The sequence below is a fragment of the Acromyrmex echinatior genome, chromosome 4 (genome assembly GCF_024713525.1).
Source record: "Acromyrmex echinatior isolate Ae372 chromosome 4, ASM2471352v2, whole genome shotgun sequence".
Taxonomy (NCBI): Eukaryota; Metazoa; Arthropoda; class Insecta; order Hymenoptera; family Formicidae; genus Acromyrmex; species Acromyrmex echinatior.
In genome coordinates, this window is record NC_141855.1 from 11,048,662 (window position 1) to 11,075,168 (window position 26,507).

Below are 26,507 nucleotides of genomic sequence, written 5' to 3' on the forward strand. Positions count from 1 at the left end.
CTAAGACCCAAGACGTAAGCCGCAAGGGTGCGAGGGATCTTGGGGGGACAAAAGGGAAAGTTTTGTGTATGTGTGTGTGTGTGTGTGTGTGTGTGTGTGTGTGTGTGTGTGTGTGTATGTGTATGTGTGTGGAAGAGAGGAGACCTCGGGTATCACACTGAAACAGATTAATGGTTCTGTAGAATTCCTGGTAGTCCATCCTCACACCAAGCATTTTTCGGCTCTTTCTTCCAACTACAGGCTGCTCGAAGACGTGATGTGCAGACTAGAAATATCATCTATATTTACAAAATCTCATTTAAATCTTCACTCGCTCGTTCACACTTTCTAAAATGGAAAAAAGAAAAATCTAGGAAAAAGAAATTAAGATCTCAAAGTTGTTGTCCTTCGAAAACTTAAAAAAAACCATGATGTCAAGACTTTTTATTGATTTTCTATTTGAACGAATTCACTAATTGTTGCTGAAGATGGCAAAGCAATTTGTGTACAATGAACGAGAGGAAATCAGCGGGGGAATGCAGAAGTTCGATGAACTCAGGATCGAGAAGTAGAATGTTATTATGGTAACGGGTTCTAGAGACTAGCGCGATTCTGATTCTGAAAAAAAAAGACGGTTGTGATCACGTTTTATGCCTGAATGTCGAGTCATTCTATTTTCGACGCTGATACGTTTCGTGTGGATGAGTTAAATATATCAATGACATTTCTCTCTCTCTCTCTCTCTCTCTCTTTCCTATTGTCTCTGCAACAAACGGAAGAGCAAACTTTGAGAAGGTGAAGGTCAAAAAGGATTACAGCGTATTTTCTGTTAAATGGTGGAAGATATCCGGAATTTCCCCAGCGCTTTGTAAGCGGTCGACTTGCGGCCTCTCCACACGGACAATGATACCTCTTATCTTAAACTCTACCTATACGTAACCAGGCAGTGAGTTATCTGAGTCTTTACTCCATGTCACGATCGACTTAGATCGCAAAACCTTGTTGTTGACTTTAGACTCTTTCGAACTTGTTTAATTGTGCATCGTGTGTCATTTTTAAATTTTACAGATATCTGTTTTTAAGACCCCCCTCCTCACTCCACTTATTTCGCAGATTGCGAAATAATATATTAGGTGTTGGAATTAATTCGTAGCGTTTTTTAATGAAAGAATGTTATTTATTTCACATGAGCATTAAAAAATACATTAATGAAAGTACTTCCCGTCACTTGTAAAACGCTACGAATTAATTCCAACACCTAATATTATAAAATACTTTCTTAAAAATGTATGTGCAGGATTTTTTTGCATATATACAGTGTCGTAAAAATTTTTTTAATATCTATACAGGAGAAATTTTTATAAAAGAGCTTTATTTGTAGATAATAAATATTATTTTTGCAAAAATACGTTCTGTTCTATTATAAATAAAAAAAGTATGAATACTTCTTGTGCGCCCAAATAATACAATTGTTCATTTTCATTTCTTTTTAAGATAATATATTTCAACTATTACACACATATATTTTTAGGTAAAATGATTTTGAGAAATGTACAATCTATTTTATCCCTTGTTAATAAATTACTATTAATTAATGTTTACTTTTAAAAAATAACTTTTAAAAAAATTTTTTTATAAAGATATCTCCCTTATATGAATACTTTTTGCATTCACTGTATGCAATCCTTGATTATTATATAATCCTAAGTTATTTTTATTGAAGTATCATCTATTCTATTTTATTTTTCGCCAAATAAACTGATTGTTTATTGACAATAATTGCTAGGTGGCGAAATAAAAGAAAATGAAATGTAAATAAAAGAAAAGAAATGTAATAGAATAATTCTAGCGACATTGGAATCTCCAACTATGGATTTTTACAATTTTCCGTCTTTTCTATCTTTCATCATCTACCTTAATCTGGCGCCCACTGGACGATGATTCGCAGACTATTCCTTTAACCCGCAACCGCGAGAACGACGACGCGGCGAGTCGATTACTTTTTAATCCGAAATTACTTCATCGGTAATCCAGTTAGTAAGCTGCCACGGTTCTTTTGGCACAGCATCCAGAAAAAACAGCGTATAAAATGATTGTTGCGAATGAGGCTTAATATTTCCTGAGTCACTGGACTTTGAACCCATGGATATTTCTTGTGTTCATTATCATTAATTTGTATTAATTTTAAATCTATCTACAAAATAAATTATGTTAACTTGAATTGTCAGCGATTAGAATATTACATATCTAATTTTATTTATTATAAATCGCATGCAACGATAAGATTTGTTATTTTTTTTTTGATCACTTGAATTTAATTTCTTTTTCATTCGATATATCAATTACATATAAGAATATTATAATAATCAAATTATATTGTAAAAAGGAATATTGTAATGATCAAATTATTTACATTTTCTATTAATTCTATACTGAGAAAAAAAATAGTTAACTTGAGACTAAATATCTTTAGTTTTTGTAGTGATTATTTAGTTCAAATTTTTATATATTTAGAAGAATCTTGTTAACAAAATCTTGTAATTTAAAACATGTTGTTTAAATTTACAAATTTTTTTTTTAATTTCGCTGCATTTAGTTGAATCAATTAATATTTTTTTAAATTAGTAAGTACTTACTTTTCTCAGTAAGTCTACAAAAAAATGTAGAATGCTTGACTTCCTAATAAAAATTTGTGTGATAACAGAAGAATAATCGAAATATTTCTGAAATGTAGGGAGAGTTTATTTAACAAAAATTATACAGAATTTCTCAAAAATTAAAAAAAAATAGGAGAAAAAAGATATTTGAATAAAGGCACATAAAGGAAGTAGTTATTATTATTTTACTATTATATGTAAATGTTATATATTGTATGTATAAATTTAATATAGTATATATTTAAAATTATTATTACATCACATTTGCTAAATTAATATTCTAATCTCGGGAATTTGGTTACAATTTATATCGCATAACATATTTGACGTGTCCATAAGATACGTTGTAAATATTGAATTTATTTATATTTCACATTGTTGCTGTGCGTGTAAACTGACATCGCTCGCATTCGATATTCGTAATTTGCAAGACTTTCCTCGTGACAACAGTGAAAAAGAAATCGAGATCGTACTCATACGATCTGTGGGAATCGGTCCGTGTTTTACCGAGATAGAACGACCTTCCGGTTTTTGCGGATGACACGGCTTGTCGGTTGCGACGAAAATTTTCACTGTATCGGGAAAATATCCGATGCTTACCCGCTCCAAAATGCGATTTTTCTACCACAAATCAGTAGATTTCTACATTAAATCTCCATCTCGCGCATCGACTGCGTGTATCACGGTAAGATTAACTTCGTTTCAAATCCGTCCAGTTTCTAAAAATTATTTTAAAAAATATTCCCGAGATTTTTCATAAACTAGAGGAAAGCAACTAGACTATTATTTAGATAGTAAATTAATTTAAAAAATATTTAATTATTCGAATTTATATATGTGTATTAAAAAAATTCATGAGAAAATATTTTATCGATCCACGCGCGTAAACACCCACACAACTGCGCTTAACCGAAAATTCGTCGCAATTCTAACATTTTCTCGTTCATACATTCGTTCATATATTTTTTTCGGATAATGTTAGAGTAGAGAGAAAAATAATGAAGAGAAAAAAATTTTATTGTATTATAAGAATGACTTTCCAAATGCATCTGCATATCTCATATTTTCCAAAAATTATGTGCAATAAAATATTTTTTTATGATTTTTAATTAAATATTTTTTATTTTATTATTTAAATTGTATAACCGAATTCGTGAGAAAATATTTTATTGCATTAATAATTTTTGGAAAATATGATAAGAGATATATGTGTATGCAGATATATTTGAAAAGTCACTTACACAATAAAGATTTTTTTCTCTCCATTATTTTTCTTCTCTACTCTTACATATTATTCGAAAAAATATATGAATGGAAAAATGTTAGAATTGTGACGAATTTTCGGATAAGTACAGTTGTGTTTACGCTCGTGGATCGATTGGTCAATTCGGCACGTCGGTGCACGTCAAGACGGCGAAGGGTGATTCTTCTTCCTCGTGCCGTACAAATACGTTCAACTTGACCCCGATTACGATGAATCGGATTTCCGGACTACGGTGATCCTAGCGGATACCCTCAAATCAATCCTTACGAGAGGTAGAAAACGGTGGGTGGAAAGAGGCGAGCGAGGAAGTCGAAGCGATTCGAATCGCACGGAAAGTGAAACTTCGTATCCTCCGACTTTGGCCGTAGATACCGACTTCCTCCTTCACCAGCAATAATTTACCAAACGGAATCGGACACTGGCGTTTCCGGATCTCGTTACACCGGCACATCCCGTACATACGTTCGAATTTCCTAAACACGGCCGCGTTAAATGGAACTCGCGACGTTACTCGGGAAATGTTTTGTACCTTGCGATATGCGAATTCTATCTACGGATATATATAATCATAATGTTTATAGGCATCGCCTTATAAGGAAATTGGAACACGACAAGATCGATTAGGCGACGTGTTAACGCATGACTAGTGAAAAAATGTAGTAATATAACATTGTCCAACTCTTATTTTGCAACATGAATTTGAATAGTAATTTTTGCCTGCTGAGTACGAATTCGTTGACAAAATTTAGTTATCACGTCACAATTTTGAAAAAAATAGCAAAGAGGCAAAAATAATGACGATTTTGAGGATTTTAATGACGTTGTAGCATTGATATCAAGTTTTTTTTTTCTAAATGTCATTAATGTCACGCGAACCTATCAACTTTTAGTTTTAAAATACATTTTCGTTCGTTTCGATACACTTTTTCATTTTTTATATATATGAATTTAAAAATAACTCTTTTCCCATGTAACACACGTATCTACATGTATATACCTTAAAAAAAAATTGTTGAAACGAAACAAAATGCATTTTAAAGTTAAAATTGATACTTTTGTGTGGCATTAATGAAATTTAAACAAATTTCATATTGACGTTATAATGTCGTAAAATTCTCAAAATTGTCGTATTTTGCCACTTTGATGCCATTTTCTCAAAATTGTGATGTGATAGTAGATAAAATTTTGACAACGACTTTGTGTTTAGCAAAAATACGTTTGAAATGACTTCACATTCGTACTGCAAAAAAGATCAAAACATTTTTCTCGATGTACTAGTATTTTAAAGAAAAGAAAGACTCAAATGACCTGTCGTAATATAATCAAAATCAATTAAATGCTAATTTTCCTCTTCTAAATATTTAGTAACTATTATCAAACGATTGTTTACGATTATTATGTTTGATAATATTTACTAAATATTCCATCAATATGTTAAACAAAATATATTTGGTATCTAGCCTTGGCAATAAGTATAATAAAGCATCCCCCAAATTGACGTAAACATTTTATATGTGACAAAAAATAAATTTTAAAAAATTCATTTAGTTGAAAAATATTTACTTTTGTCACAATTTTAATATTTTCAGGATGTTTATTACCTGGAAAAACCTAGAAAATGTGAAATTTTTGTAGGACTTCTTTCTTTAGGACTTTTTTCTCGTAAATCAAGAATTTTCATAAAATGTTATCGGAGGTTAGGAAAATTTTTGGAATTTTACTTTTAAATTTTGTCTTTTTTGAAAGACAATTATTTCTTTCAATTATTTAAGACTATTATTTCTTTCTTGATAATGCTAAATGTTGACAGTCAGTTATACGTATGGAATACACATCCGCGTATTCATATTGTACATATTGTGTGCTTGCGAGTTTTTATTTAAAAAAATCATGGCGACAATAATAACTTTCTAATATTACATTATATATTATATGTGTGTGTATATGTGTGTAATTCACCATCCTTATAAATTTCACGACAATTGTAGAAAATGATACAATCCACAAATAAATAGTCAAAACCGTATCTTGTCTTGAATCCTGTCTTGTACCGATTTTCAATATACGTGTACATCTATTTTATTTGCGTTCTTGCCCTCCAATTTCACGTCTTTATTTCAAAATTACATTTGAACACATTTTCTAATCTTATCTGGAATTTTGAGCAAGATACCTGAAATATCTAGAAATTTCCAGGAAATTTTTTTTACAAGATTTCAATAAACATTTTGATTTTATAAATTTTCCCTTTGACTTTTATTACCGCTTTTTTCAAAAAAAGTGAAATAAATTGTGGGTGCTTTATTCATGTTTAAGCTGTATCATCAGGTTTTTTTTCTCAGTTTTTTCTTCTTCATACCTCGGATTAAACGATAGTTTAACTTTGTGAGAAAAAAAAAAAGAAAGAAAAATTACGTCGGTATACCTCTCAATTTTAACCACTCAATTTTAACCAAATTCATCAACTGCCTGTAAATTAATTCCGAACACGAACTCGCGTATAGGAGCACAATATTTCCTAGATATTTCCTATCCTCCCGAAATTTCATATCAGCGTTATCAAACTCTGCTCCGTGTTGGCAAGTGGAAGAACGAACAGCTTGCACTGGCTCCCGAGTTCCCGAAATCGTCGAAAGGGTTCGCCGGGCACATGACACGTGAGGTTGGGACCGTGTCCGTTTGCGTGGACGTCGGGCGTCGGGCGCTCACGTGGCACCCCTCACCACCGCCTTCATTCTCGCGGGCATCGTGCATGAGGTTCCCACTTCCCACTTCCCACTTCCCACTTCCCACTTCCCTCGCCGCCCGGCATTCTCCCCTCCCTCTCTTACCGTCGTCAGTCGTGTCGTTCCGATCCACCAGCCGAACGGCGTGGCGCGGTGCGGCGCGACGGTCCCACGATCTTCTATCCCCTCTTTCCCCACTCGTTCGTCACTCTACCGCGCGTCGCTTCCCCCTTCTCTCCCCGCTGCTCTCCACGTACAGCGTCCTCCGACAACAGCCGAAGAGAGCCGAGTCAACCGAGTGCTATGCTGTCGCGCCCGCCGCTCTTCAGTCAGTAACGCGAGCGCCTTCGTGGAGTTTGGTTTTCCGTGGTCTCTGCCGCTCGTGCCGTTACGTCGTCGTGGTAACACGCAACGCGGCGGCATCGCGTTCGTCTTTCTATCCTTCTTTGTCCCGTCGATCGTGTGAAGTAACGTTTGCAGTGTCACGCGCCGAGAGTGTTTTCTCCGTGAATAATTAGACAAGTGTTTGGTGATCGGGGAGCCCTTGTTTGTTAGCGCGCGACGGAATTCTCCACTCACGTGAATTCGGAGCAGAGGTAAACAAAGAAATCGGCAGAGTCGTACGACGGAAGATTGGCGCAAAACGACGCGTACAACTCAGGGTAATCTGAAAGTGTGTCGTGCGATCGTCGCAGTCAGTGTCGGCCGAGTTATCGTATCGTCAGGGCGCGCGCCGCGCAAACGAGAATGCCGGGACGCGTAAGCGTGACGCGGTCGGTCGGAGAGCAGCGGTGTGCTCGCGCCGGTTTGGTTTTCGGGTCGCCGAGTGGCGACTGAGGGGGGCCGGAGGGAGGAGGGAGGAGGGAGAAGGGATGCGAAGGATCATCCCGCTGGAGCAGCAGCCGGCACGGTGTGTTGGGTAGCACGGCCTACGGCAGCGTGCCGCGTGTAGGTGCCGGGTAAAAGTAGTAAGTGGCCGGGAGGAGGAGGAGGAGGAGGAGGGGGAGGAGGCGGAGGAGGAGGGTGAGAGGGAGAGAGATCTCTCGAGGGTGCGAGGATGGCCGGCTGGCGGCGAGGCCGGCGAGTAGCGTTGATCCGCAACGTAGGTGCTGTTGCTGTTGCTGTTGCTGTTGCTGCGCGTCGCGACACCGACGTGACGGCCACGTGCCGCGGCGGACGCATCGTCGTTGGCCAGTGGCATTAACTCTCCCCCTCTTATATCGTGACCGGGTGATTGCGTGCCGAGCATGTCGTAACCGCGCGCGCGTTTCACGTCAGAACACGCGATCGGAGTGTATTCAGGTATAAACAGAACGGAGGTACTCGGCTGCACGCGTGTACTTATTGAATAAAAACGGCCCGGATCTACGACGAGTAAGACGAAAAAGTGATTCGCGTCAAGTGACCGCGGAATCAGGTTAACCGAGTTGACAGTGCAATCGCGATATCGCGCGGGAAGTACCAGTGCAAGAAACGGGAAATTCGCTGTTTTTTTAGTCTAGTTTTTTGGATAGCTCTTAAAAAGACGAGAACAGAAAGAGAAGTGGTGGAGAAGTTGTTCTTCACACATTTGTGGAATTTGTGGGAGAGATCGTTGTCGCGTGACTGTGTGATAGCAAGTTTGCCGGGATAATCCGTGAGTTTAACACGAGACGAAGGCTTTGAGAATATATGATATAATATAGTGAAGGTGATCGCGTTAACGTGTAAACGCGACAAAACGTCCGAATCCATTATACCTTCCGTCCGAATGTACACCCTGGAGTAACGCGCGATTCCCCTTGTTTACGTCGAAGGATACTCCTACAGTGCAGTGATACGTAACGTTCCTTCGTAGTGATCGTTCATAACAGAGGAATTGAGCAACGTTTTCGATATTTTGACAATCGGAGTTTCGAAAATGTAACTCTGATTTTAAAATCAATCTCGTAGTTACGCATGTTTTGTCAGGAGCAAAACTTGCTTGAGGTAGTGATGGTTGCTGCACGTGTTTCGAGGGAAATTGCGCTTTAAACGTTCAAGTTCGAATAAGATCGGAGCATTTAGTAGAAAGATTAGTGGGAAAAAGCAGGGTGTGAGAGGGAACAGGAGAGTCTGAGAATTGGACCAAAGCGGGTAAAGGAAAGCGGAAGGAAAGGAGAAAGTGAAGAGAGAAGGGAAGAGAGAGAGAGAGAGAGAAGGAGCACGTTTCGTCCTCTAGTCCAAAAAAAAAAGAAAAGAAAGGAAGAAAGAAAGAAAGAAAGAAAAAGGAAAGCCCAGCAGCAGGAGTTGCAGAAGAGAAGAGTCGGTGAAGAGCGGAGAGGGTGAAGAGCGTGGAGGGGGGAGTGATGCCGGCGGTGAGCGTGGCACAGCGCCCTCCAGGTGGAATCCCACTCCACGCCGGCGTGTCGGTAGCGGCCAGCAGCGTAACCGCCCCCGGTCCGTCGGGCCGGTGCCTCGGGGGCCCGGCAGCGCCCCCCGCCGGCTCGCCACCGCTGCCACCGTCCTTGCAATCCCTTGGCGGCGGCGTTGCCCCTAACAGCAACAGCAACGCTGTTGTTAACCCCAATAGCATCAACCACAGCGGCAGCAGCAATAACAACAACAATCACAATCACAGCGCGCTTGCCGGGGTTGCCGGCAACCCCGTCAACAACAATCACCATCTCGGCAACAACGCCTTAGGCATCAACACGGCGAGCGGCGCCACGAATCCTCTGCAGGCGATGGCGTCGGCGGCGGCATCGCTGACGCAGCTGAATAATATGGCGAACGGTCCGTTGCCACCACTCGCGGGCACGGGCCCTGCCGGACCACCGAGTCTGCCGCCGCCACAGCCGGCGACGACGCCGACGCACGGTGGACCGCCGACCCCGCATGGCGGGGTCAGCGCGGCGCCTCATCTCAACGGCGCTTCGCCGAGTCCCCATCCGATGCCGCCCCACGGAATGATGAGCGGTTCGCCTCACACGCCTCACCCGCATATGGGGGGCGGCGGGCCCTCGCCCCATCCCCATCACCCGGGGCCTCACATGGTCGGTTCGCCGCATCATCCAGCGGCGCCCCATCCGATGGGCCCGGCCGGCATGATGGGGCCGGCCGGTATGCAGCCCCAAGGCGCGCCCGGTATCTGCGGCCCTGGACCCACCGGTCCGATGGGTCCACACGCGCATCCACAAGGACCAGGGGTGCCTGGACAACCGCATTTGCACAACGACCCATTCTTCAACTGCCAGCCTTTTCCCTCGCACTACTACAACAGGTAAATTTTTAACATTACCAACGATGTGCTCGATACATCTTACATCTTACATCTTATGGAAGCGGAGGAAAGAAGAGAAGGAGGAAAATAGATGAAAAAAGATGTTTTTGGACGAATGACTCGATTGTGAATTTGGAAAGACGATGGAAGCTGTTGTAATAAACCACGATTTTTCGATTATTATTATAATAAATGTTTTTATTGCTCATTGTTAAATTTAACATTAATATTAGTATAAAAAAAGTTTTTTTTATACTAATTGCTATATATACATTTTTATAACCTGACGAGCCTGATGAGATGTTTTATACATCTTAAACTACATTCTTTTTGTGCTTTTTATTACTGGTTTAAACTTTATATTCTTGACGATCGAGAAGTATTATGCGTCGTCCACAATACACAGAGTTAAGAAGTGAGAGTAAGAAATTGACCAATCACAGTCGAATGCGAGAAGAATAATCTGTGATGGTTGGTCAATTTTTTTACTCTCATTTCTTACTCTTCTCTGTGTATTGTAGACGATGCATTAAAGTATATTACAACACTTTGATTCTCTCTCTACAAAACTTTAACAAGTACTGATAAGATGAGTACGTAACTTATATAAGATATCATGATAATTGTATACATTTGATTATTGTATACAATTGATTTCAAGACTTATTTTGTCACACGCAAATGTGATACATTTCACATTTCACATTGTAAGAATAAAATCTGAATTAAATTGAATTTTAATTATATTCTATCAATTAAAATTTTTTCTAAAAACCACGATTTTTTTTATCGTTGATTTAACACACAATTAGGATTTTATAACTGTTTAATTTAGCAAAATGATTAAAAAAATTGGTTATTTTTATCTGGATTGTGATCTGCATTGTGATTTTCTTCCGATAGAGCATCCTATCGGCAGACAGATATAATCGATCGTTTTTTAACTGCATATTTATTTCTTTATTTTAACTATTACAAATTGTACAGTTGTGGGATTATGCTGGAAGAAATTTGATTTAGCGACTCTAGTGTATAAAATCGACGTTAAATTCTATTCGCCAACAAATTTTTTGTCGCGTTTGGCAGGCGTAATTTTCATAAGATCGATATGTTAATAGTATTTCCCTGCCGTAGCGACCGTAATGAATGTGCCATAAACGTCAAAATTACGACAGAAGAAATAATTTGTATACTCGATCATATGTGAAAATAAAATACATACGTCGCCGATATCTCGCTCAACATCGAGAAAGCGCCGTTTCCTCTTATTTCTCTACAAAGAAAGATCCTAGATATTGCTTTCAAAGCAATTTTACAGATTGTTGTAGAAGCAGCACTCGAATTATACAGGATGTATCCAGAAATCACACATTTTCTTTCGCGCGCGATTGCTGACTTTTTAATAAATTTAACATTGATTGTTATTTAATAGGAGGATATCACTGATTGTTAAATACCTTCACTCAAATTTTTAAATCAAAATTTCATTCAAATATATAATTTATTATTCTCTTTGCCTGAAAACTTGGCACTGTTTCAAAGTCACTAGTCCATATAATGGCTTTCTATTCCCTATGGTAATGCTAATAATTAAAAAATGGACAATCTTCTAAAGTTTGTTGTAGAGGATTTCTGATTTCGTTGAATTTAAATTGGATATCAGAAATTCTAGAAACCCTCTATATAATCAGAGTCTGGACACGAATTGTATTTTGTATGCAAGATCTCTAGTTTTAGCAAAATTACGCGAGAGAGAAGGGCATACATTCACTATTTCTTTCTCTTTTTCTTTCTGTTGTATCTCCCTCCCCCCCACCTCTCTTTCTCTCTCTCGAGTTAGTAAACATGCATGGTGGACCAATCAAAAGTATCTAGTGTCGTGTCTTGACTCTGATTAGAGGATTTTTAGTTGTGAGAAATTCGAAATTTTCAAAATGGCAGCTCTAATATAGTGGTTTAACAATTGAAAAAATACATTTTCGTGAGACTAGCTAATAATAAGATATTGTTGACATCGAAAATTAATAATCGAAAAGTCTGTATAAAGCTATGAGAACGTATGGAATAAAACGATAAATCGAAAAGATGCGTCCATACAGTATAAGCTGTAAAGTATGAATAAGGCTTATTAAAACATAATATAAAAATGAGGCGTAGGTTTTTATTTGCGAGATTTATATGTAATCACTAGTAGCCATTTAATTTTAGGAATTCTGCAGAGCAAGTGTTAACGATAAGAGCAAGCATAGAAATTACGACATGAAGAATAGAATAGCGCCTATAGCGTCGTTCCTGTGAAGAATTTCTGGTTGAAAATGGACATACCAGAAAATTCTGATCATATCAATCAGAATTCTGATTATCTCAGCTGGAATTTAATAGATTTAACTAGAAAATTCTAATTTGTATATTTTATCAAGCAGAATTCTAATTAATTCAGCCGGACTTTTTTTTCTAGTTTAAAATGTAATATTCAGTTCCTTTAAGTTATTTAAAATCTTGTTATACCTCGTTATTTTTTGTGTTTTATTTCTATGCTTGCAGAAAACGCAAGTTTCTGCAGAGACGTCCTATGTAGTGATATAAATAGGTAATCTGTCGTCATACCAGCCATAACAGTTCACCGTCACGCGAAAGAACACTCGCACGTGCGTCTCTCGCCAGTCGGGGTGGAACTTTGCGTGAAGGCGTATGTAAACTTTTTCTCGGGCCCGCTTGAGGAAGGGTAGATGGAGGAGGGTAAAGGGGAGAATTGTGTGGCAGGTAGTCACGCGAGGTTTTACGAAAAACTATCGCGTGGTCGAAGGAATCTCCCGCGAAGCTTAGCTCTTGCGCACCGTTTATAAGCTATCTTAGTTCTGCTTCATGTCGTTGATAAATCGTGACATACTTCATTTTATTCTTAAAAAATTATTTTCTAATTAACTTTTGTGATAAACTTTTGTGTTCTTACGATTTTTTTTTCGCATGTTTGCTTCGAGTTTGCTTCGAGCTAAGAATATTAATTAGCTAAATACCGATGAAACAATCTTTCTTAGTAAATAATCGATACTACCGGTCAAGAACGGTGTCAAAGAGTTCGCATATTCATTGATCATTTATTCTTTTTCCATTTCTTTTTCTGAATCAGATCATCATCTATAATTTTATGTACGAACACAATAGCGTTGTATTGCATAAATTACTAGTTGAAAAAAATTGAAATACGCACAGTCACTTACAATAATATTTCTGAATGTTGATATAATGTTTTTTAAATATTTTTAAAATGACTTTTAAATGCACATTTATACGTATACAATTATTTTTACGTCTAAGACAATATTAAGTTAAGATTATTCACGGCTTGTCTTCGATTGGTTCGAGATTATTCCGTGACTCGGTCACGGACCGATGAGTTTTTTTCCATCGTGGATATTTTTAGACAATTGTTTTACGGCTCGATACTTCGTTCCATGCCAATCGTCCGGTAGTCGCTCACTAGTACGTTCTCTCAGGCGTAGTAACAGTATACCCCGAGAATCCGTTACCTCGGTTAGGATCTTCCTGGTCACCGTTGCACACTCGACTCCGCGCAACGCAGTTGAGATACAATAATATGTAGATAACTTCAAAGATTTCCCAAATACCATGATCACTAAATATAAATTCGTCAATACGGATTCGCCAAATTCGCCAAAACTATATTCCAAATAGTCACTGAAAAATCGACTGATCGGTCCGCTCAAAATTCGCTCGCTTTATAACAAGACATGTAAGAAAATCCGTTTGTTTTTCGTGAAATAGAACTTGCTGCGAATGTAGTGGCCGAAATGTTTTGGACGAAATTTTTTGTAGGTGTTTCATTGGGGAAAAATGGCTATTGATTTCACCATCATATATACGCGAGTATTCACTGTCTGTCAGGTGCGTCGAAAAGTCAGTCGTCTTCGCCACGGCGGTATCTCCCGGTGTCTCAGGTGCCTCGCAGGTGGGAGGTGCCCCTGGCGCAGGTGTGCATGCACGTTCGTTCGCGACTTCCTCCTTCGGCGGGGCTCGTCTTGCGAGGAAAGAGATAGTCAGGGGTTAAGAACATCGATACTCGGTATGTGCATGACGACGATTATCCGGTACTTCTCCTCTTCGGCCTTCTTCGTATCCGGTCTGGACGTCTCTATCACCTCGGCATCATCTCTACGCTCACCGTCCCCGTCTGATAATCGCGGGCTCATTAACATAAGCGTTCCACCCTGCTACATTCGTACGAATGACGATGCTACTTTGCTCGCAGAGTTTAAGTAAAGCTTTCTTTTTAACATACTCGACGATCCCATTTAACATTTACGCGAAAACGTAATGAAATTTTATATAATAGGTATATTAATTAAAAAATTCTAAAATACGCGCGCACGCAATGATTAATTCTAGAATAATCTAGATCGATGCGTAAATTTACGTACAAGGAAATAGCCACTCATTAATGTAACACAGATTTTTCATTCATTTTTTACACTTTTAATAATAAAATATTTATAATTTGAAGGCATCTTTACGTTTGAGAGCCGATTTTAAAGGTATTTTTTGAGAATTTTTTTAACGAATACAAATTTAGATATATTTAAAAAGTAATACAGGTGTAGAAAGTGCGTGCAATGTACATGTAAAAAAAAATTTTTTTAACGTTTATTTTTTACAGAGTAATACTAAGATGGCGCTGAAGTTAGGTCTGTACCGCGAACACGGTCAAACGGTGATAAAAGTACAAGATATCGTTGGTCTGAAAGCAAAAAATGGAGCTTTTTTTTTTTAATGAATGGACTTGCCTGAATTTTCACTTGAACGGGGATAATGGATATCACATGTATATTTTCGAACTGTCGACAGTTTGAAAAAATGATTCGAATTTTGCTCATTTTTTCCTTATTCTTTCAAATAGAAAATAACGTAGACTATTAAATCTAATTCAGGCGATAATGATATATTCTCTGAGTATAACCGTAAAAATCTTCAGACTAATAAGTTTTTTTTTGGAATTGTGATCACCATATTCGAAAATACGTTTTCGAGATAAACGCGTTTAAAGTTTTATGAAACATTTTTTGCATAATATGTCAAAATTTTTACCATTAGTCAATTATTAGTCATCATTTTGCAAAATTATTGTTGCAATATGTTGTATAGATAAAAAAACTCACATTTATATAGTTGTTTTGACTAATTTTCGACACTTTACTGAGCTTCTTAGCGTACATGTATCTTCGTAATTTGAGGAAACCCAAATATTGTTTCATCGATGGATATTGCTTCAGTATATTTCAGTATATTCTTCTATCAAGATCTATAATTATTTCTCCGAATGAACTTTGAATCATTAATCTTTCTGTTAAAGTATAAGAGATTGTACAATTTTTTGAGAATTCTCCGTGATTGGAATTATCGTAATCGATACGATTATAGTTAACAAATATGCAATAATTCATGTAAGAGAATATCAGTTGTAAATATTTGCATTACTATTAAATATAAATAAATTATATAATTTTTAAACAATTCTTTATTCATTTATTTTTCATAATGAGACGAAGATATGTTATATACGAAGATATGTTTCGGTTTATCATTTTCACGAGTAAAAAGAACAGCTTTGATAATTTGCGTAACCTTGACGGTTTAAAATTCTCCAGGTATATATTATAACTTACGTTACATCATTCAAATATTTGCACCGGCTGCATACTTACTGAGATTACGCGTGCGTGTAAGACGTTTCAAATTTGGTTGGAAGAAAGATACACAGTGTTATCATGAAGCAATGATAATCGGATAGCCTAACCGACCTAACCAAATTTTTGAAATTTTTAATGATCGCAAAATATCTGGAGCATGTGTAAAAATGTGTTTTAAGATAGTTACGAAGGTGACAGTCGGAACGAGTTGTCGTGATAGCGTCGCATGTTGATATCGCAAGTCAATGTCGTCGTAAAAAAATATTTATCGCGTTAGATTCATGTGATGCGAGGTAAGTAAAAAATTAATCACGAATAGCTCGATGAAGAACATTGTAGCGCATACGAAACGTTTATACGTACGATCGGGAGTACGAGCACCGTCGGTGGCCTTATCTTATCGCAGACTTCTCGGTAGGATAAGAAGAACCTTGATCGCTTCGCGACAAAAGCGAATCGGCACCTTGCCTCTCTTTCAGGGTCTCGAAACGTTAATTTTCTTCGCGGCACAAGTCTTTTTGAAGTTTAGAGATGCTTTGTGAGGTTGCGTCAAATTGCGAATGAAACGACCTCTTTTGCGGACGTTTAAGTCGAATCTTACGCTGTAATATAATAATTAAAAATTGCTTATTAAACAACAGACTTTATCCCAGGTTTTAGAATTCTATCAATTTTATTGAGTGGTACAGTTATTGCTGTCGATAAATTTTATATACAAAGGAATTAATGTAATAACAAAAATAATGATAAATTAGCTCAAAATTTTTTTATATATTTCACACTTTTAATGAAAAAATATTTATAATTCAAACCTTTATGAACACAAATAATCTAATTATTAACTTAAAAGAGAAGAAAGAATAAATTAAATTACTGTTAAATTCTTAAAATAATATGAAGTATATAGTACAATATACTTCATATTAATTATCTTCTCATAATTTAGGAATAAAATATACTCATACAATATAACAAAAAACTGCTTAAAAATCGAAATTACTTATCATGTTTTCTGTTATTATATAATACTGACAACCAGAGAGTCTAAACTGATATGTAACGGTCTACATTTTTAAATGTTTATCTCAGCTTGTCTTAATTTTTAAGCATAACAAATTGAATCTCCTGATGACCATTGAAGATGTAGCTAAATAGCTTTAGGTGCAATGACCACAGTTACTATTTTTCAACTAATGTCCCGTTGGATCCTGAAAATCCATGCGTCGAAGATGTCGCTGTCCTGTCGGATAATTGATAATAGAAATTGTAGCTTTATTACTGTTGGCAATTTTTTTATGACGTCTCTAAAAAAAGTCATCAGATTTTTGTACTTTATACCAGAGACTGTTATCACTCTGCCGGAGATTTACCATTACTTCGTTCATAGATCATTGGACTTTTCATTCTTTTGCTGGACATTTCTTCGAATGAAAAATCGAAGGAAAATCGACGCCACTGTTCTGTACGTTATCATTTCCTTAAAAAAAGGTTATCAAAATGTAGAGCGATTAACTGGAGATATTTCTCAAAATGTCAAAGATTCATCCAAGACGAAATCTTTGACAGAAAACCGGGGACATGTTAATCGTGTCAATGACTTCACTCACTCGTATGTAAAATTTACATATCGAAAGAGTCTATTGCGCTTTCAAAATTGTAAAGAATTTAATCTTTACACTTTTTTTACAAAGTATTTAATATTGAAATTAAAATAATTGTCATTTATCGGTATTTTTGCGGAGGAAAAAACTATTCCCAGATATATTTAACGAAGTATATAATATGTGTTCGACTTTGATGTAAATTTTATAATTAATACGTGGGCAGGAAAATCGTTAGAATAGATTGTCATTGGGTACATACCCATTACAGATATGCACAAGATTATGTTATTTGGTATCAACGACGCAGCTATATCTTCAGTTCACTCCTCCCATCAGAACACTCCTTACAATTAAGCGCGTACAATAATAACAGCCATGCCGTTCGATGCAGGACGATTCTCCTCTCGTTTTTGCGACATAGCCGTTTCTCGTTTCAAGCGAGAGACAACCGCGGGCTGTCTTTCTAGCGGCTTTCCGCTAGCGCGACTAGAGCGGGATTAGCGTACGGCACGTACGTCGCACGGTGTTTCTCTAGTTAGTTGGAGGTACATAAAGTAATCGTCGGGGTGCGACGTAACCGGCGCACGTACGAATCATTTAGAATATCAGTAAGAGCTGTACGATCGCGATCTACTTTTACATCGGCAAGAAGTACCACTGAGTGGAATTGTAGATTTATTGCGGTCTGCTCGATTAATTTGTCATTCGGTCGAGAAATTGTTGGCATTGTCGATAGAGGTTATATCTGTTTGCATATAATAACTTTCTATTATTTATTAGATGATACATAAAAATATTTTAAGTAAAAGAACTCTTCTATCAAGAAATGATTAACCCAATGTATTTTTACAGTATTCTCTTGAATCTTGTATCTTATACTATCCTGTTGAAAACATATACAATAACTAAACAATTTAAATTTTCAATCACTGTCTAGACGTTCTAGATAATCGGATATTTTTATTAAACTTTCTGTTACACAGTCGATTTAGCGAGCATTGTCTTTCAAAATGTTAAAACGTAAATGGTGTCGATACACATTTTTACATTTATTTTACATTTTAATAATAAGGAATAAAAAAGATAAAGATACTTCTTATTCTCTAACTCTTTTGATGAAACGTGAAAATTTCTACGACTGTGTTCATTAAAATAGGGATATATAATGTTTTTATAAACGTACACTAGGAAAAATGTTTTATTCCGTGAACATGAAAATTTTGTTGCAACATCAAAAATTTGGTTAAAATATACTGAACAAAAAATTTTTATTTAAAATACACCTGCAACAAAGCTGTAATTTTATGCGAACTAAATTGTTTAGTTGACGTAGACGAATATTTTTGTTATTAATTTGTAAAGTAGAGAAATTTTTTTCGCAAAAGCAATTAAATTTTTTGTTATATAACCAACATATTTATTTTTTAGTAAAAGATGCCTCAATTAAATAGGTTTTTTTTTTTGCTAAAGACATACGTAATATCAGTCTTTAAAGGATATTTTATTATTGTAAATTCTACGATTAGTACAAGACAAGAGGGAAAGTTTGGTAGCTTTTTTCTTCGATGGAGCAAATCTAGGATACCTATATCCTGGTGTGATTTGAAAAAGAGGAAGGGCTTGTTCTGTCGGAGAGGTATGCGAAGAGAGATGCACCGTCGCAGTTGTTGTGCATAAAGCCGTGCGCAGGCAGCGTATCAGGCCGCATCGTCGCGTCGCTTCGCGTCGCGTCACGTCGGTCGGTTCCAGTTTCTCGTGAAACTTTGCGCGGCCCGGCAGGTTCAAGGCGAGAGCATTCGTAGAGCCGCGCACCCTTTCTTCTGGCAAAGGAGAGCGTACACGTACTCGCATACGCACACGCACGTGCATGATATACATATGGATCGTGCACGCCGGAAGTCGAAGCGGCGAAAGAATTATCGAGCCGATGAAATGATTTTCTTGTATAACAAGGATTCTTCCACTTATTCCATTGAAACTGATTTCCATTAGCGATTCGACCGCTTACATAGATGTTAATCTTTTTAATAAACAGTCAGTTCGCCCATCTGTCAGGAGCGAGATTCAATCCGTATAATTGAGTAACCAATTACGAATAAGAAACATATACGAACTTTGTGCGTGGTACGTAAACTATTAAATCTTACATTACATGGTGATGAAAGAAGATATCGATGTTGAAATTTCAGGCTAAAGTTTAAAAGTTATCACGAAAAGTTACATTTTACCTTTTTATATGTTTTATTTTCATATACTTTTTCTATCATACCACGTATTAATGTGAATGTGATAATTAAATACTATGGATAGATAATTCGATCTTCATTTTCTAATTTAAAGTCCATAAATAAAATTTCTTTTCATTCGTCGTATAGTTATTGTATAGATATTCGATACATTGATACATAATGGCCTAGTTTACACCATACGTATAGACCGTTATCTATACGATAAGTTTCCTTGTTCAATCTACACGTTAAACAAAGACATCCATCGTATAGGTAGCAACCTAAACGTGTGCTGTAAACTAGGCCATTAACTGTTACAGCGCTTTTTCTCTACCTGATTAACTTATGATTTAGACTTGATGATAATGAAAAAATTTATGTTTTTCTGGTTATGATTAATCACTAAACAAAAGTACAAAGTAATTTTATACTTGGTAACTTTAAAAGTTACTACAAAATCATCAGTTCAGTGATTAACGAAAAATTTCTACATCATCATCATCATCATCAGGTTAAACCTAATCACAAGTTAACCAAAAAAAATGAAAAATCATCAAGCCAGAAAGAAATTTCTGAAGGTTTTGAAAAACATTTTTTTTTTTTTTTTGGAACAACAAATATTTGTACTTTGATACAAGAGCTCTTTGAACTCTTTGCAAGAAAAAAAAAGGTGAGAAAGATACAGACAATAAAGAAAAAGGTCTCCTTGAGTCACGGTTTACCTAGAAACATCGATGCAGGTGTCTCTTGGGACAGGTGTAATTTGGCAAACGTCTCCCCGGATTGTCAAGCTTTCCTTGTCGCAGGGCCGCATCCGTCCAGTTCCACGAACTTAGCAAACGAAGCTATGTTTATTTTAATTAGAAACCTCGGTGTAATAGCACACCAAATGTAAATTACTAGGGTTTGCTGGGTAATTAGTTTTAATTTAATTAACACAACCATAGCCAAAATTTCTGTCGGCGCTATGAATTTCTTAAGCGTACAATGTACCGCAATTAAAAAACCTTCCGTTAATAAAATGGCGAAATATTTTAGTAGGCTATAAAATATTTCCACGCGAGCGAGGGGAGAATAGCGTTTCATAACCGATTTTGTAATCACACGCGTTCCTTTCAGGGTTTTCCCAAATTAATGAAACGTAATTATTCATCATCATATATAGTAGAGATACAACCGACAGAATTAATATGGATAAATTAATCCCGAGGTCGGGATAAAACTCGTGATCGATGCCCAGCCTCTTAGCGAGCCGATTAGGCTTTACGAATCGATATACACCGAACGATTATGATTTCAACGTGCATAATCGCTTCGCGTGTGGAGATTCACCGTGAAACGAGGATAGCCTGCTCTCGCGCTCGCGCCAAGATCAATGGTGCCATGAAATTCCCTTGATTTACCCGACCCGCTCATTTACTCCCTTATCTGGCCCGATACCCGATAGTCGATCTATACGTACACGTACGTCGTACCCCGTTAAGTTTTATGGGTCAGATTGCCTCGAAAGGTTTCTCGATTACACCCACTTAAAGAAGATCTCTCACGAATCACTGCAGCGGCGTGGCAGCGCGCGTGTTTACACGTAGACTGCATTTCTCGGACGTCAGTGTAAACATCCCTTATCTCCGAGCGTTCACGAATCCGCTATCGGATGTCGCCGACGCGCAAAGGGACTTCCCCTCAAGATGCACGATCGGCTGACTGTAGGCTCACTGTTAGAATCTCGTTAATGTGTCTAATGATGCGTGATTATTTTTCGACGTCACTTGTAGTCCTTTACGTTATTTTAATTTAGATTGATTATATATATATATATACGAGGATATATTAAATGAAAAAAACCGAAGGTAATTATTTCTTTATTCGAAATTTTGAGCAAAAGCGAAATTACAATGGCAATTGCAAACCTGGGAAAATCTTGCAGCGATCTGTAATATTTAGTTTGCTGGTAACCGGGCATTGGAGGCACCGCCGCGTGCAGTGTTGATACAGCGAGCTGTAGTAAGATTTCTATAAGCAAAAGGAAAACAACTGAGAAATGATAGTATAGTATATGGAGATACTGTGATGAGGATGACACAGAGAAATGTGTATGAATGAATAGAAAGATTTGGTAAAATAAAAGAAAAATATTTCTGATTCCGAAAGCAATAAAAAATATTTTATTCTTTGGGGTTGTATTGAAAAGTTGATTGAATACCTACTGTAAAAAGTATATCGATAAGTATATCGATAAGGGGTTTGTATTAAAAAGTGATTTGGTTTGTACGTTTTGAATAGAAAAATAATTGCTGTTAAATTTTTGTTTAACCTCGTATTCGAAGAGATACGAAGTGTTCACTGTTAAATTCATAATATCAAATTAGATTCAATTTGAATTATTTTTAATCATTTCTATAAATCGCTACTCAATACGTCATTAATTTAATCAAAACAATTTAATTCAAGAAAATGTATTAAATTCGACTCAAATTTAGTTTATTATTTACCAAACGTATACGTTAATATGAACGTTGTTTACTTTTAAACAAACTACAGAATTGATTTACATTTTGACACATAGTTGAAAATAATAAAATGTTATTTAACTCGGGATTGGGTTACCATTGCTTCTTTGATATCTAACAGTGTTTATTTATTCAGAGTTAAATACGACGTTATGTATAATAGAAGTAAAAATATCGATCGTTCGTCTTCATTTGCTACGATTTGGTATGCAACTTTGTGCGTGAATGAGCCAAAGAATTTATCCTCGAAATCTTTTGGACGAATTCACGAAACAGTGCAGTATAGCGAAATCGCCAACAACGTTACGAAAGCGTTGACGTTTCTGACGCTTTGAGATTCTGATGAGCGTAGATATTAGATTTGATAATCGGGTCAGAAATTAAACTGAACATTGATCAACTCATCAATGATGACAGTTTCTCCTTTGTCTCGGTCTTAACGGCGAGTGAGCGCGATGCGACGTGTGTGTGTGTGTGCGTGCGTGTGCGTGTGTCGCACGCTTATTTATAAAATGTGCAGCGCGGAAGCGCGTGCACGCGTCACAAGCTTCGTTAACTCGCTCGAGGTGTTGCAACAAAGCGCCCATTTAATTCATTCGCTCGGTTCATTCACAGTTTCGACAGCTATACGTTTATCCAGATCCCGGCCACGCGAATGTGTCTAACGACCTGTCTCCGGCTCGCGCGATTAACATCGTCACCTCGCATTGCTACGTGGCGAAAAGAAGTTTTGATGGCAAACAAGTTCCGCGGCCGTTCAGCAACGGACACTGTCCCGACCTCGACAATTCGGATGGTTTATTTTTACACGCGCCCCGCTATTTCAACTTGATGGTCTCCAGTAAATAAAGATGCACTCTCATACGCCTGCTCTCTTTCATCTTCAACGAATAATTCATTCTTTAATAATAGTCCGTAGTACGTTGTTCGCTAAATTCTTGTATTACGCGTACAAGGAGTAGTTTATTTAGTGGATAGGGAAAAAAATTCTTCGATAAAGAAGGAATTATTTGCATAGCTTAACTAGACTGTATACCTACAATCTGTACTATAAACGTATTTGTTCGCAAACTAGGAAAATACGTTTTACATTATACAATATTACGTTGATTTAATTCAACATTTGAAATAAGTGTCAAAATTTTTATACATCATTCGTTTGCTAGAAACGGCGATATAACTTACAAAAAAAAAAAAAAAAACAAAGTTTTCCAGAAAATGAGTTTAAACGATAAGTTTCGAGTAAAAAAAATATGCTCTTTCTTTTTTTATATTTCCATTCTTTTTCCGTGAGCAACTTCAACGTGACGATTTTTGAGTCATACCGTTTAAAACATTGTTATATTTTATTAAATGGGCGCGACGTATCGTTAATTCTTTTATGCGTTATGAGAACACGATACGAGTTTTGACTATCAACTATTCAAACCGGTGACACTTTGGACGTCAAGCCCTGCATGCAGGTGTAGCCGGTGTCGCAGCCGGAAATAACGGGCGATCGACTGAAATCAAACATTGAGCTATAAATAATGGGATTAGCTGCCTGTCCAAATGCAGCGCACGCGACCTCGCGAACCTCGCCAAGTGTTCGTATATTCCGTAGAGAGCCGTGGGTTCAAGCGACCTACCTGCGCGGAGAGCGCGCGCTCTGCTTCACTTCAGGGGTTCTCATCGCGAGGACGCGAAGCGCAAAGTTGTACGAAAGTATCTTGTAACATAAAAGGAGGGAGGGAGGTGGGGGGGGGGAAGAATTTAATATCATTGATTTTACTTATTCTATCGCTTCCTGCGTAGTAGTTCTCTATGTAAAAAGAGGTAAATTTAATCGACGTTGACAATCCCGTTGCAAAATCCATCTGATATTTATATAATTTGTTGTATAACGTGAGAGATATTAGCCTAAATCGTCAGCTCGCGTCATGCAGCGGGACGTAAGTTGTTGCTGCTTGCATCGATGCGCGTTCGCCGTGTCGCCACTCTTCTTGCATCATCTCTCAATTGCGTAACGCGTGTTGCGGCGCGGCGGTGCGCGAGATTTTAAAATGTCAGGAATCTCTCCGCTGCCATGCTGGCACGTTCAAATCGATCATCAAGTGTCGGAGCGAGTGCCATTCGATCCCACCCTTTCGTGGTACTCGAGGAGAGATCCGCGGAATATCGAGACGCTCCGCCGAGAAGCCGGCTCCGATGACTTGGAAACTTGGACGATGACTCGAGGATTTCTCCGCGTCGTTCCCTCCTCACTATGGACGATTTCGAAAAAGAATCGCGACGCGAGATGAGAACCGCGAATGATTTGCCAGTGAAGCAGTTCGTTCGCGTTGAAGTTGGCTCGGCTGGTCTCTCCCGTCTCTGACTCTCTCGCCTCCCCTCCCCTCCCCTCCCCTCCTCCTCCTCCTCCTCGTCCTCGTCCTTCTCCGCTCCCCTCCGTTTCTTTCTTCGTCTTCTCTTCTGTGTACGTTTCCCTTCTCCCTCTCCCGCTTTGCACTGGTCTCTCCATGGTCCGTGTTCTCAAGGCCGCCTCCTCGGATCCTCCTCCCCCTCGTCTCTCGCCTTCTCTCCATATTCTCGTCTCCTCCTGCTCCTCCTCCACACCTCCAACTCAACCTCTTCCTCTTCGTCGAGCTCTCTCGTCGTCTCTTTCGTCCCTTCTATCTCACCTCAACCTACCTCTATCTTTCGATGCTGCCATCTCTCCTTCGTCTCGCTCTCTCTCCTGTCTTCCCCCTCCCCTTCTTCCTCTTCTCTCTCGCTCTCTCAGCTTCTGTGAGAGAACTTAGCTACACGCGCTACGGCGCATCGAAGTTTCGAGTGAGCTCAAAGTCGATCGTAGTTTGAGTTTGCCGCCGAGGCACTGAGGCATCGGCGGGATGCATCTCTCCGGTAGAAATTGCAGGCACCTTGCAACGTGGAAAATGTCGTTTGACCAGTTCGCGCTCTACGACCGGGTTGCTCGCGTCGGACCTGGTAGTAGGTCCGGTTGCGAATCTTCCGAATGGATTCGAAAGTCGCTTCACCTCGTTTCTTATTTTTGCTTCTTTTTTTCCCCTTTCTTTTTTTTCTTTTTAGAGATACGATGCTGGAGATAATCATTTTCGTATTTACGATCCTTTCGCGTCGTTCTTTGGACTTTATACTATAATTGAATTCGAACTGATCCATTTTTTATAATAATCGTGGAGATTCGTCTTTTTTCTTTGTGGTAGCTTCACAAAGCATTTTTCAATTTTGTCGAAAGATACTGTAGCTTCGCATAAATTTTTTATTTGGTAATTTATATTCGAAGGGACAAAAGCTATGTAGATAGAAATTAAATTATTTAAGATATTTGGGATAAGTTATATTAAGGAATAAGGGAAGTAAATTAAGATAATTATTTATTCTATTTTATATAAGACTTGTTGTAGTATATGCAATATGTATTTACGTTAATTTCTTAGTACTGCTCGCTTTTACAACAACGAAACGAAGGCAGGTATCTCCCCTTCTTCCTGTTCAGCACGTATCATTTTACATATCGCGATTCACAATTCCTATACCGTGAAAGACTTCGTGGTAGACTCTTGCAGAACTTTTTCTCTTTACCGGACGAGCGATCTCGACCGTCGCGTCGAGATAAGAGCTGTCGCATTAACAATGCAATCAGAACGTTGAATCAAGTTGCATTTTAGCCAGAATTAAATTTGCAACTTACGTTAGGATAAAATTATGATAGGTACGAGATTACGTATCGTAACCGTTCAAATTAGAACGGTTCTGTATATCCCAGTGCGATATCGTCAGTGCGTGAGACACATTTTTCTGTTCGCCGTTTTTATCGAGGAGTTTAGTTATTACACGATATAAAAGTCTTACATATTTCTTGATAAAAATTTCGTATGCATCGATGTCCGAAGCTACTTGAAGCACATAGGAGAAAAAGAGAGAGAGAGAGAGAGAGAGAGAGAGAGAGAGAGAGAGAGAGAGAGTGAGAGACCTCCGTCGATCCATTCGTCGACGTTTTTTTTCGGAAGACGAATCCCGCTCACCTTGAAAGGTACGTCGCGTGGCTCGTCGTTCAGGCCGTTCGTCGGATAAAGCCCTTCGAGCGACGCGCGCAGGAAACTTTGAAAAGTCAGTCTTGGGTTTCGTGTCTCGATGCACTTTTCCTCGGCGAGATGAGGACGTGTACGTGCGTATTTTCAAGGCGATCGCGAGCCCGCCGTTTGTACGCATCTCCACGCATAAATTTTAGAGACACTGACTTCGGTATAAATTATATCGCGTATTTATTCTTGTAAAATGTCAGTGGGTATAAGCACGCGTACGGAGGAGAAGCGATTTTCAATGCATTGCGCATTGTCGCCCTGGAGCTCAGAGGATGAACGCTGTTTGCAACTATAACTGCAATTGCAACTGCAACCGTGCGCGTTTTGTTCGATCGTAACTTTCTTCGAGTTCCGCGCTTTTTCCCGTTCCGAACTAATAACTGCCGTTATATGGCGCGCACAGGCATATTTGATCTAAAACTTCACATTGTGCTTATTAATCGATATTTTGTCCGTGTATCGTCGGCTCATATATCACAATTTTCCGTTGGAAAAAGTTACAATC

The 26,507-nt window shown here is 38.0% G+C and overlaps 1 protein-coding gene across 7 annotated transcripts in view; it reads left to right on the forward strand.

Annotated features, from left to right (window-relative positions):
- The first annotated feature begins 1,235 nt into the window (after positions 1-1,235).
- The window catches only part of Chi (LIM domain-binding protein 2 Chi), a 105,125-nt gene continuing 79,853 nt past the window's right edge, over positions 1,236-26,507 (forward strand). For 4 of the 7 annotated variants that reach the window (XM_011056892.2, XM_011056893.2, XM_011056894.2 and 1 more), the window contains exon 1: positions 1,237-9,867. In XM_011056892.2, coding sequence (XP_011055194.1) covers positions 8,954-9,867 — 914 coding nt within the window. In that variant the 5' untranslated portion in view covers positions 1,237-8,953. Of the gene's footprint in view, positions 9,868-26,507 lie in introns of all 7 variants that reach the window. The other 3 variants (XM_087405581.1, XM_087405580.1, XM_087405579.1) reach the window with 1 other exon arrangement.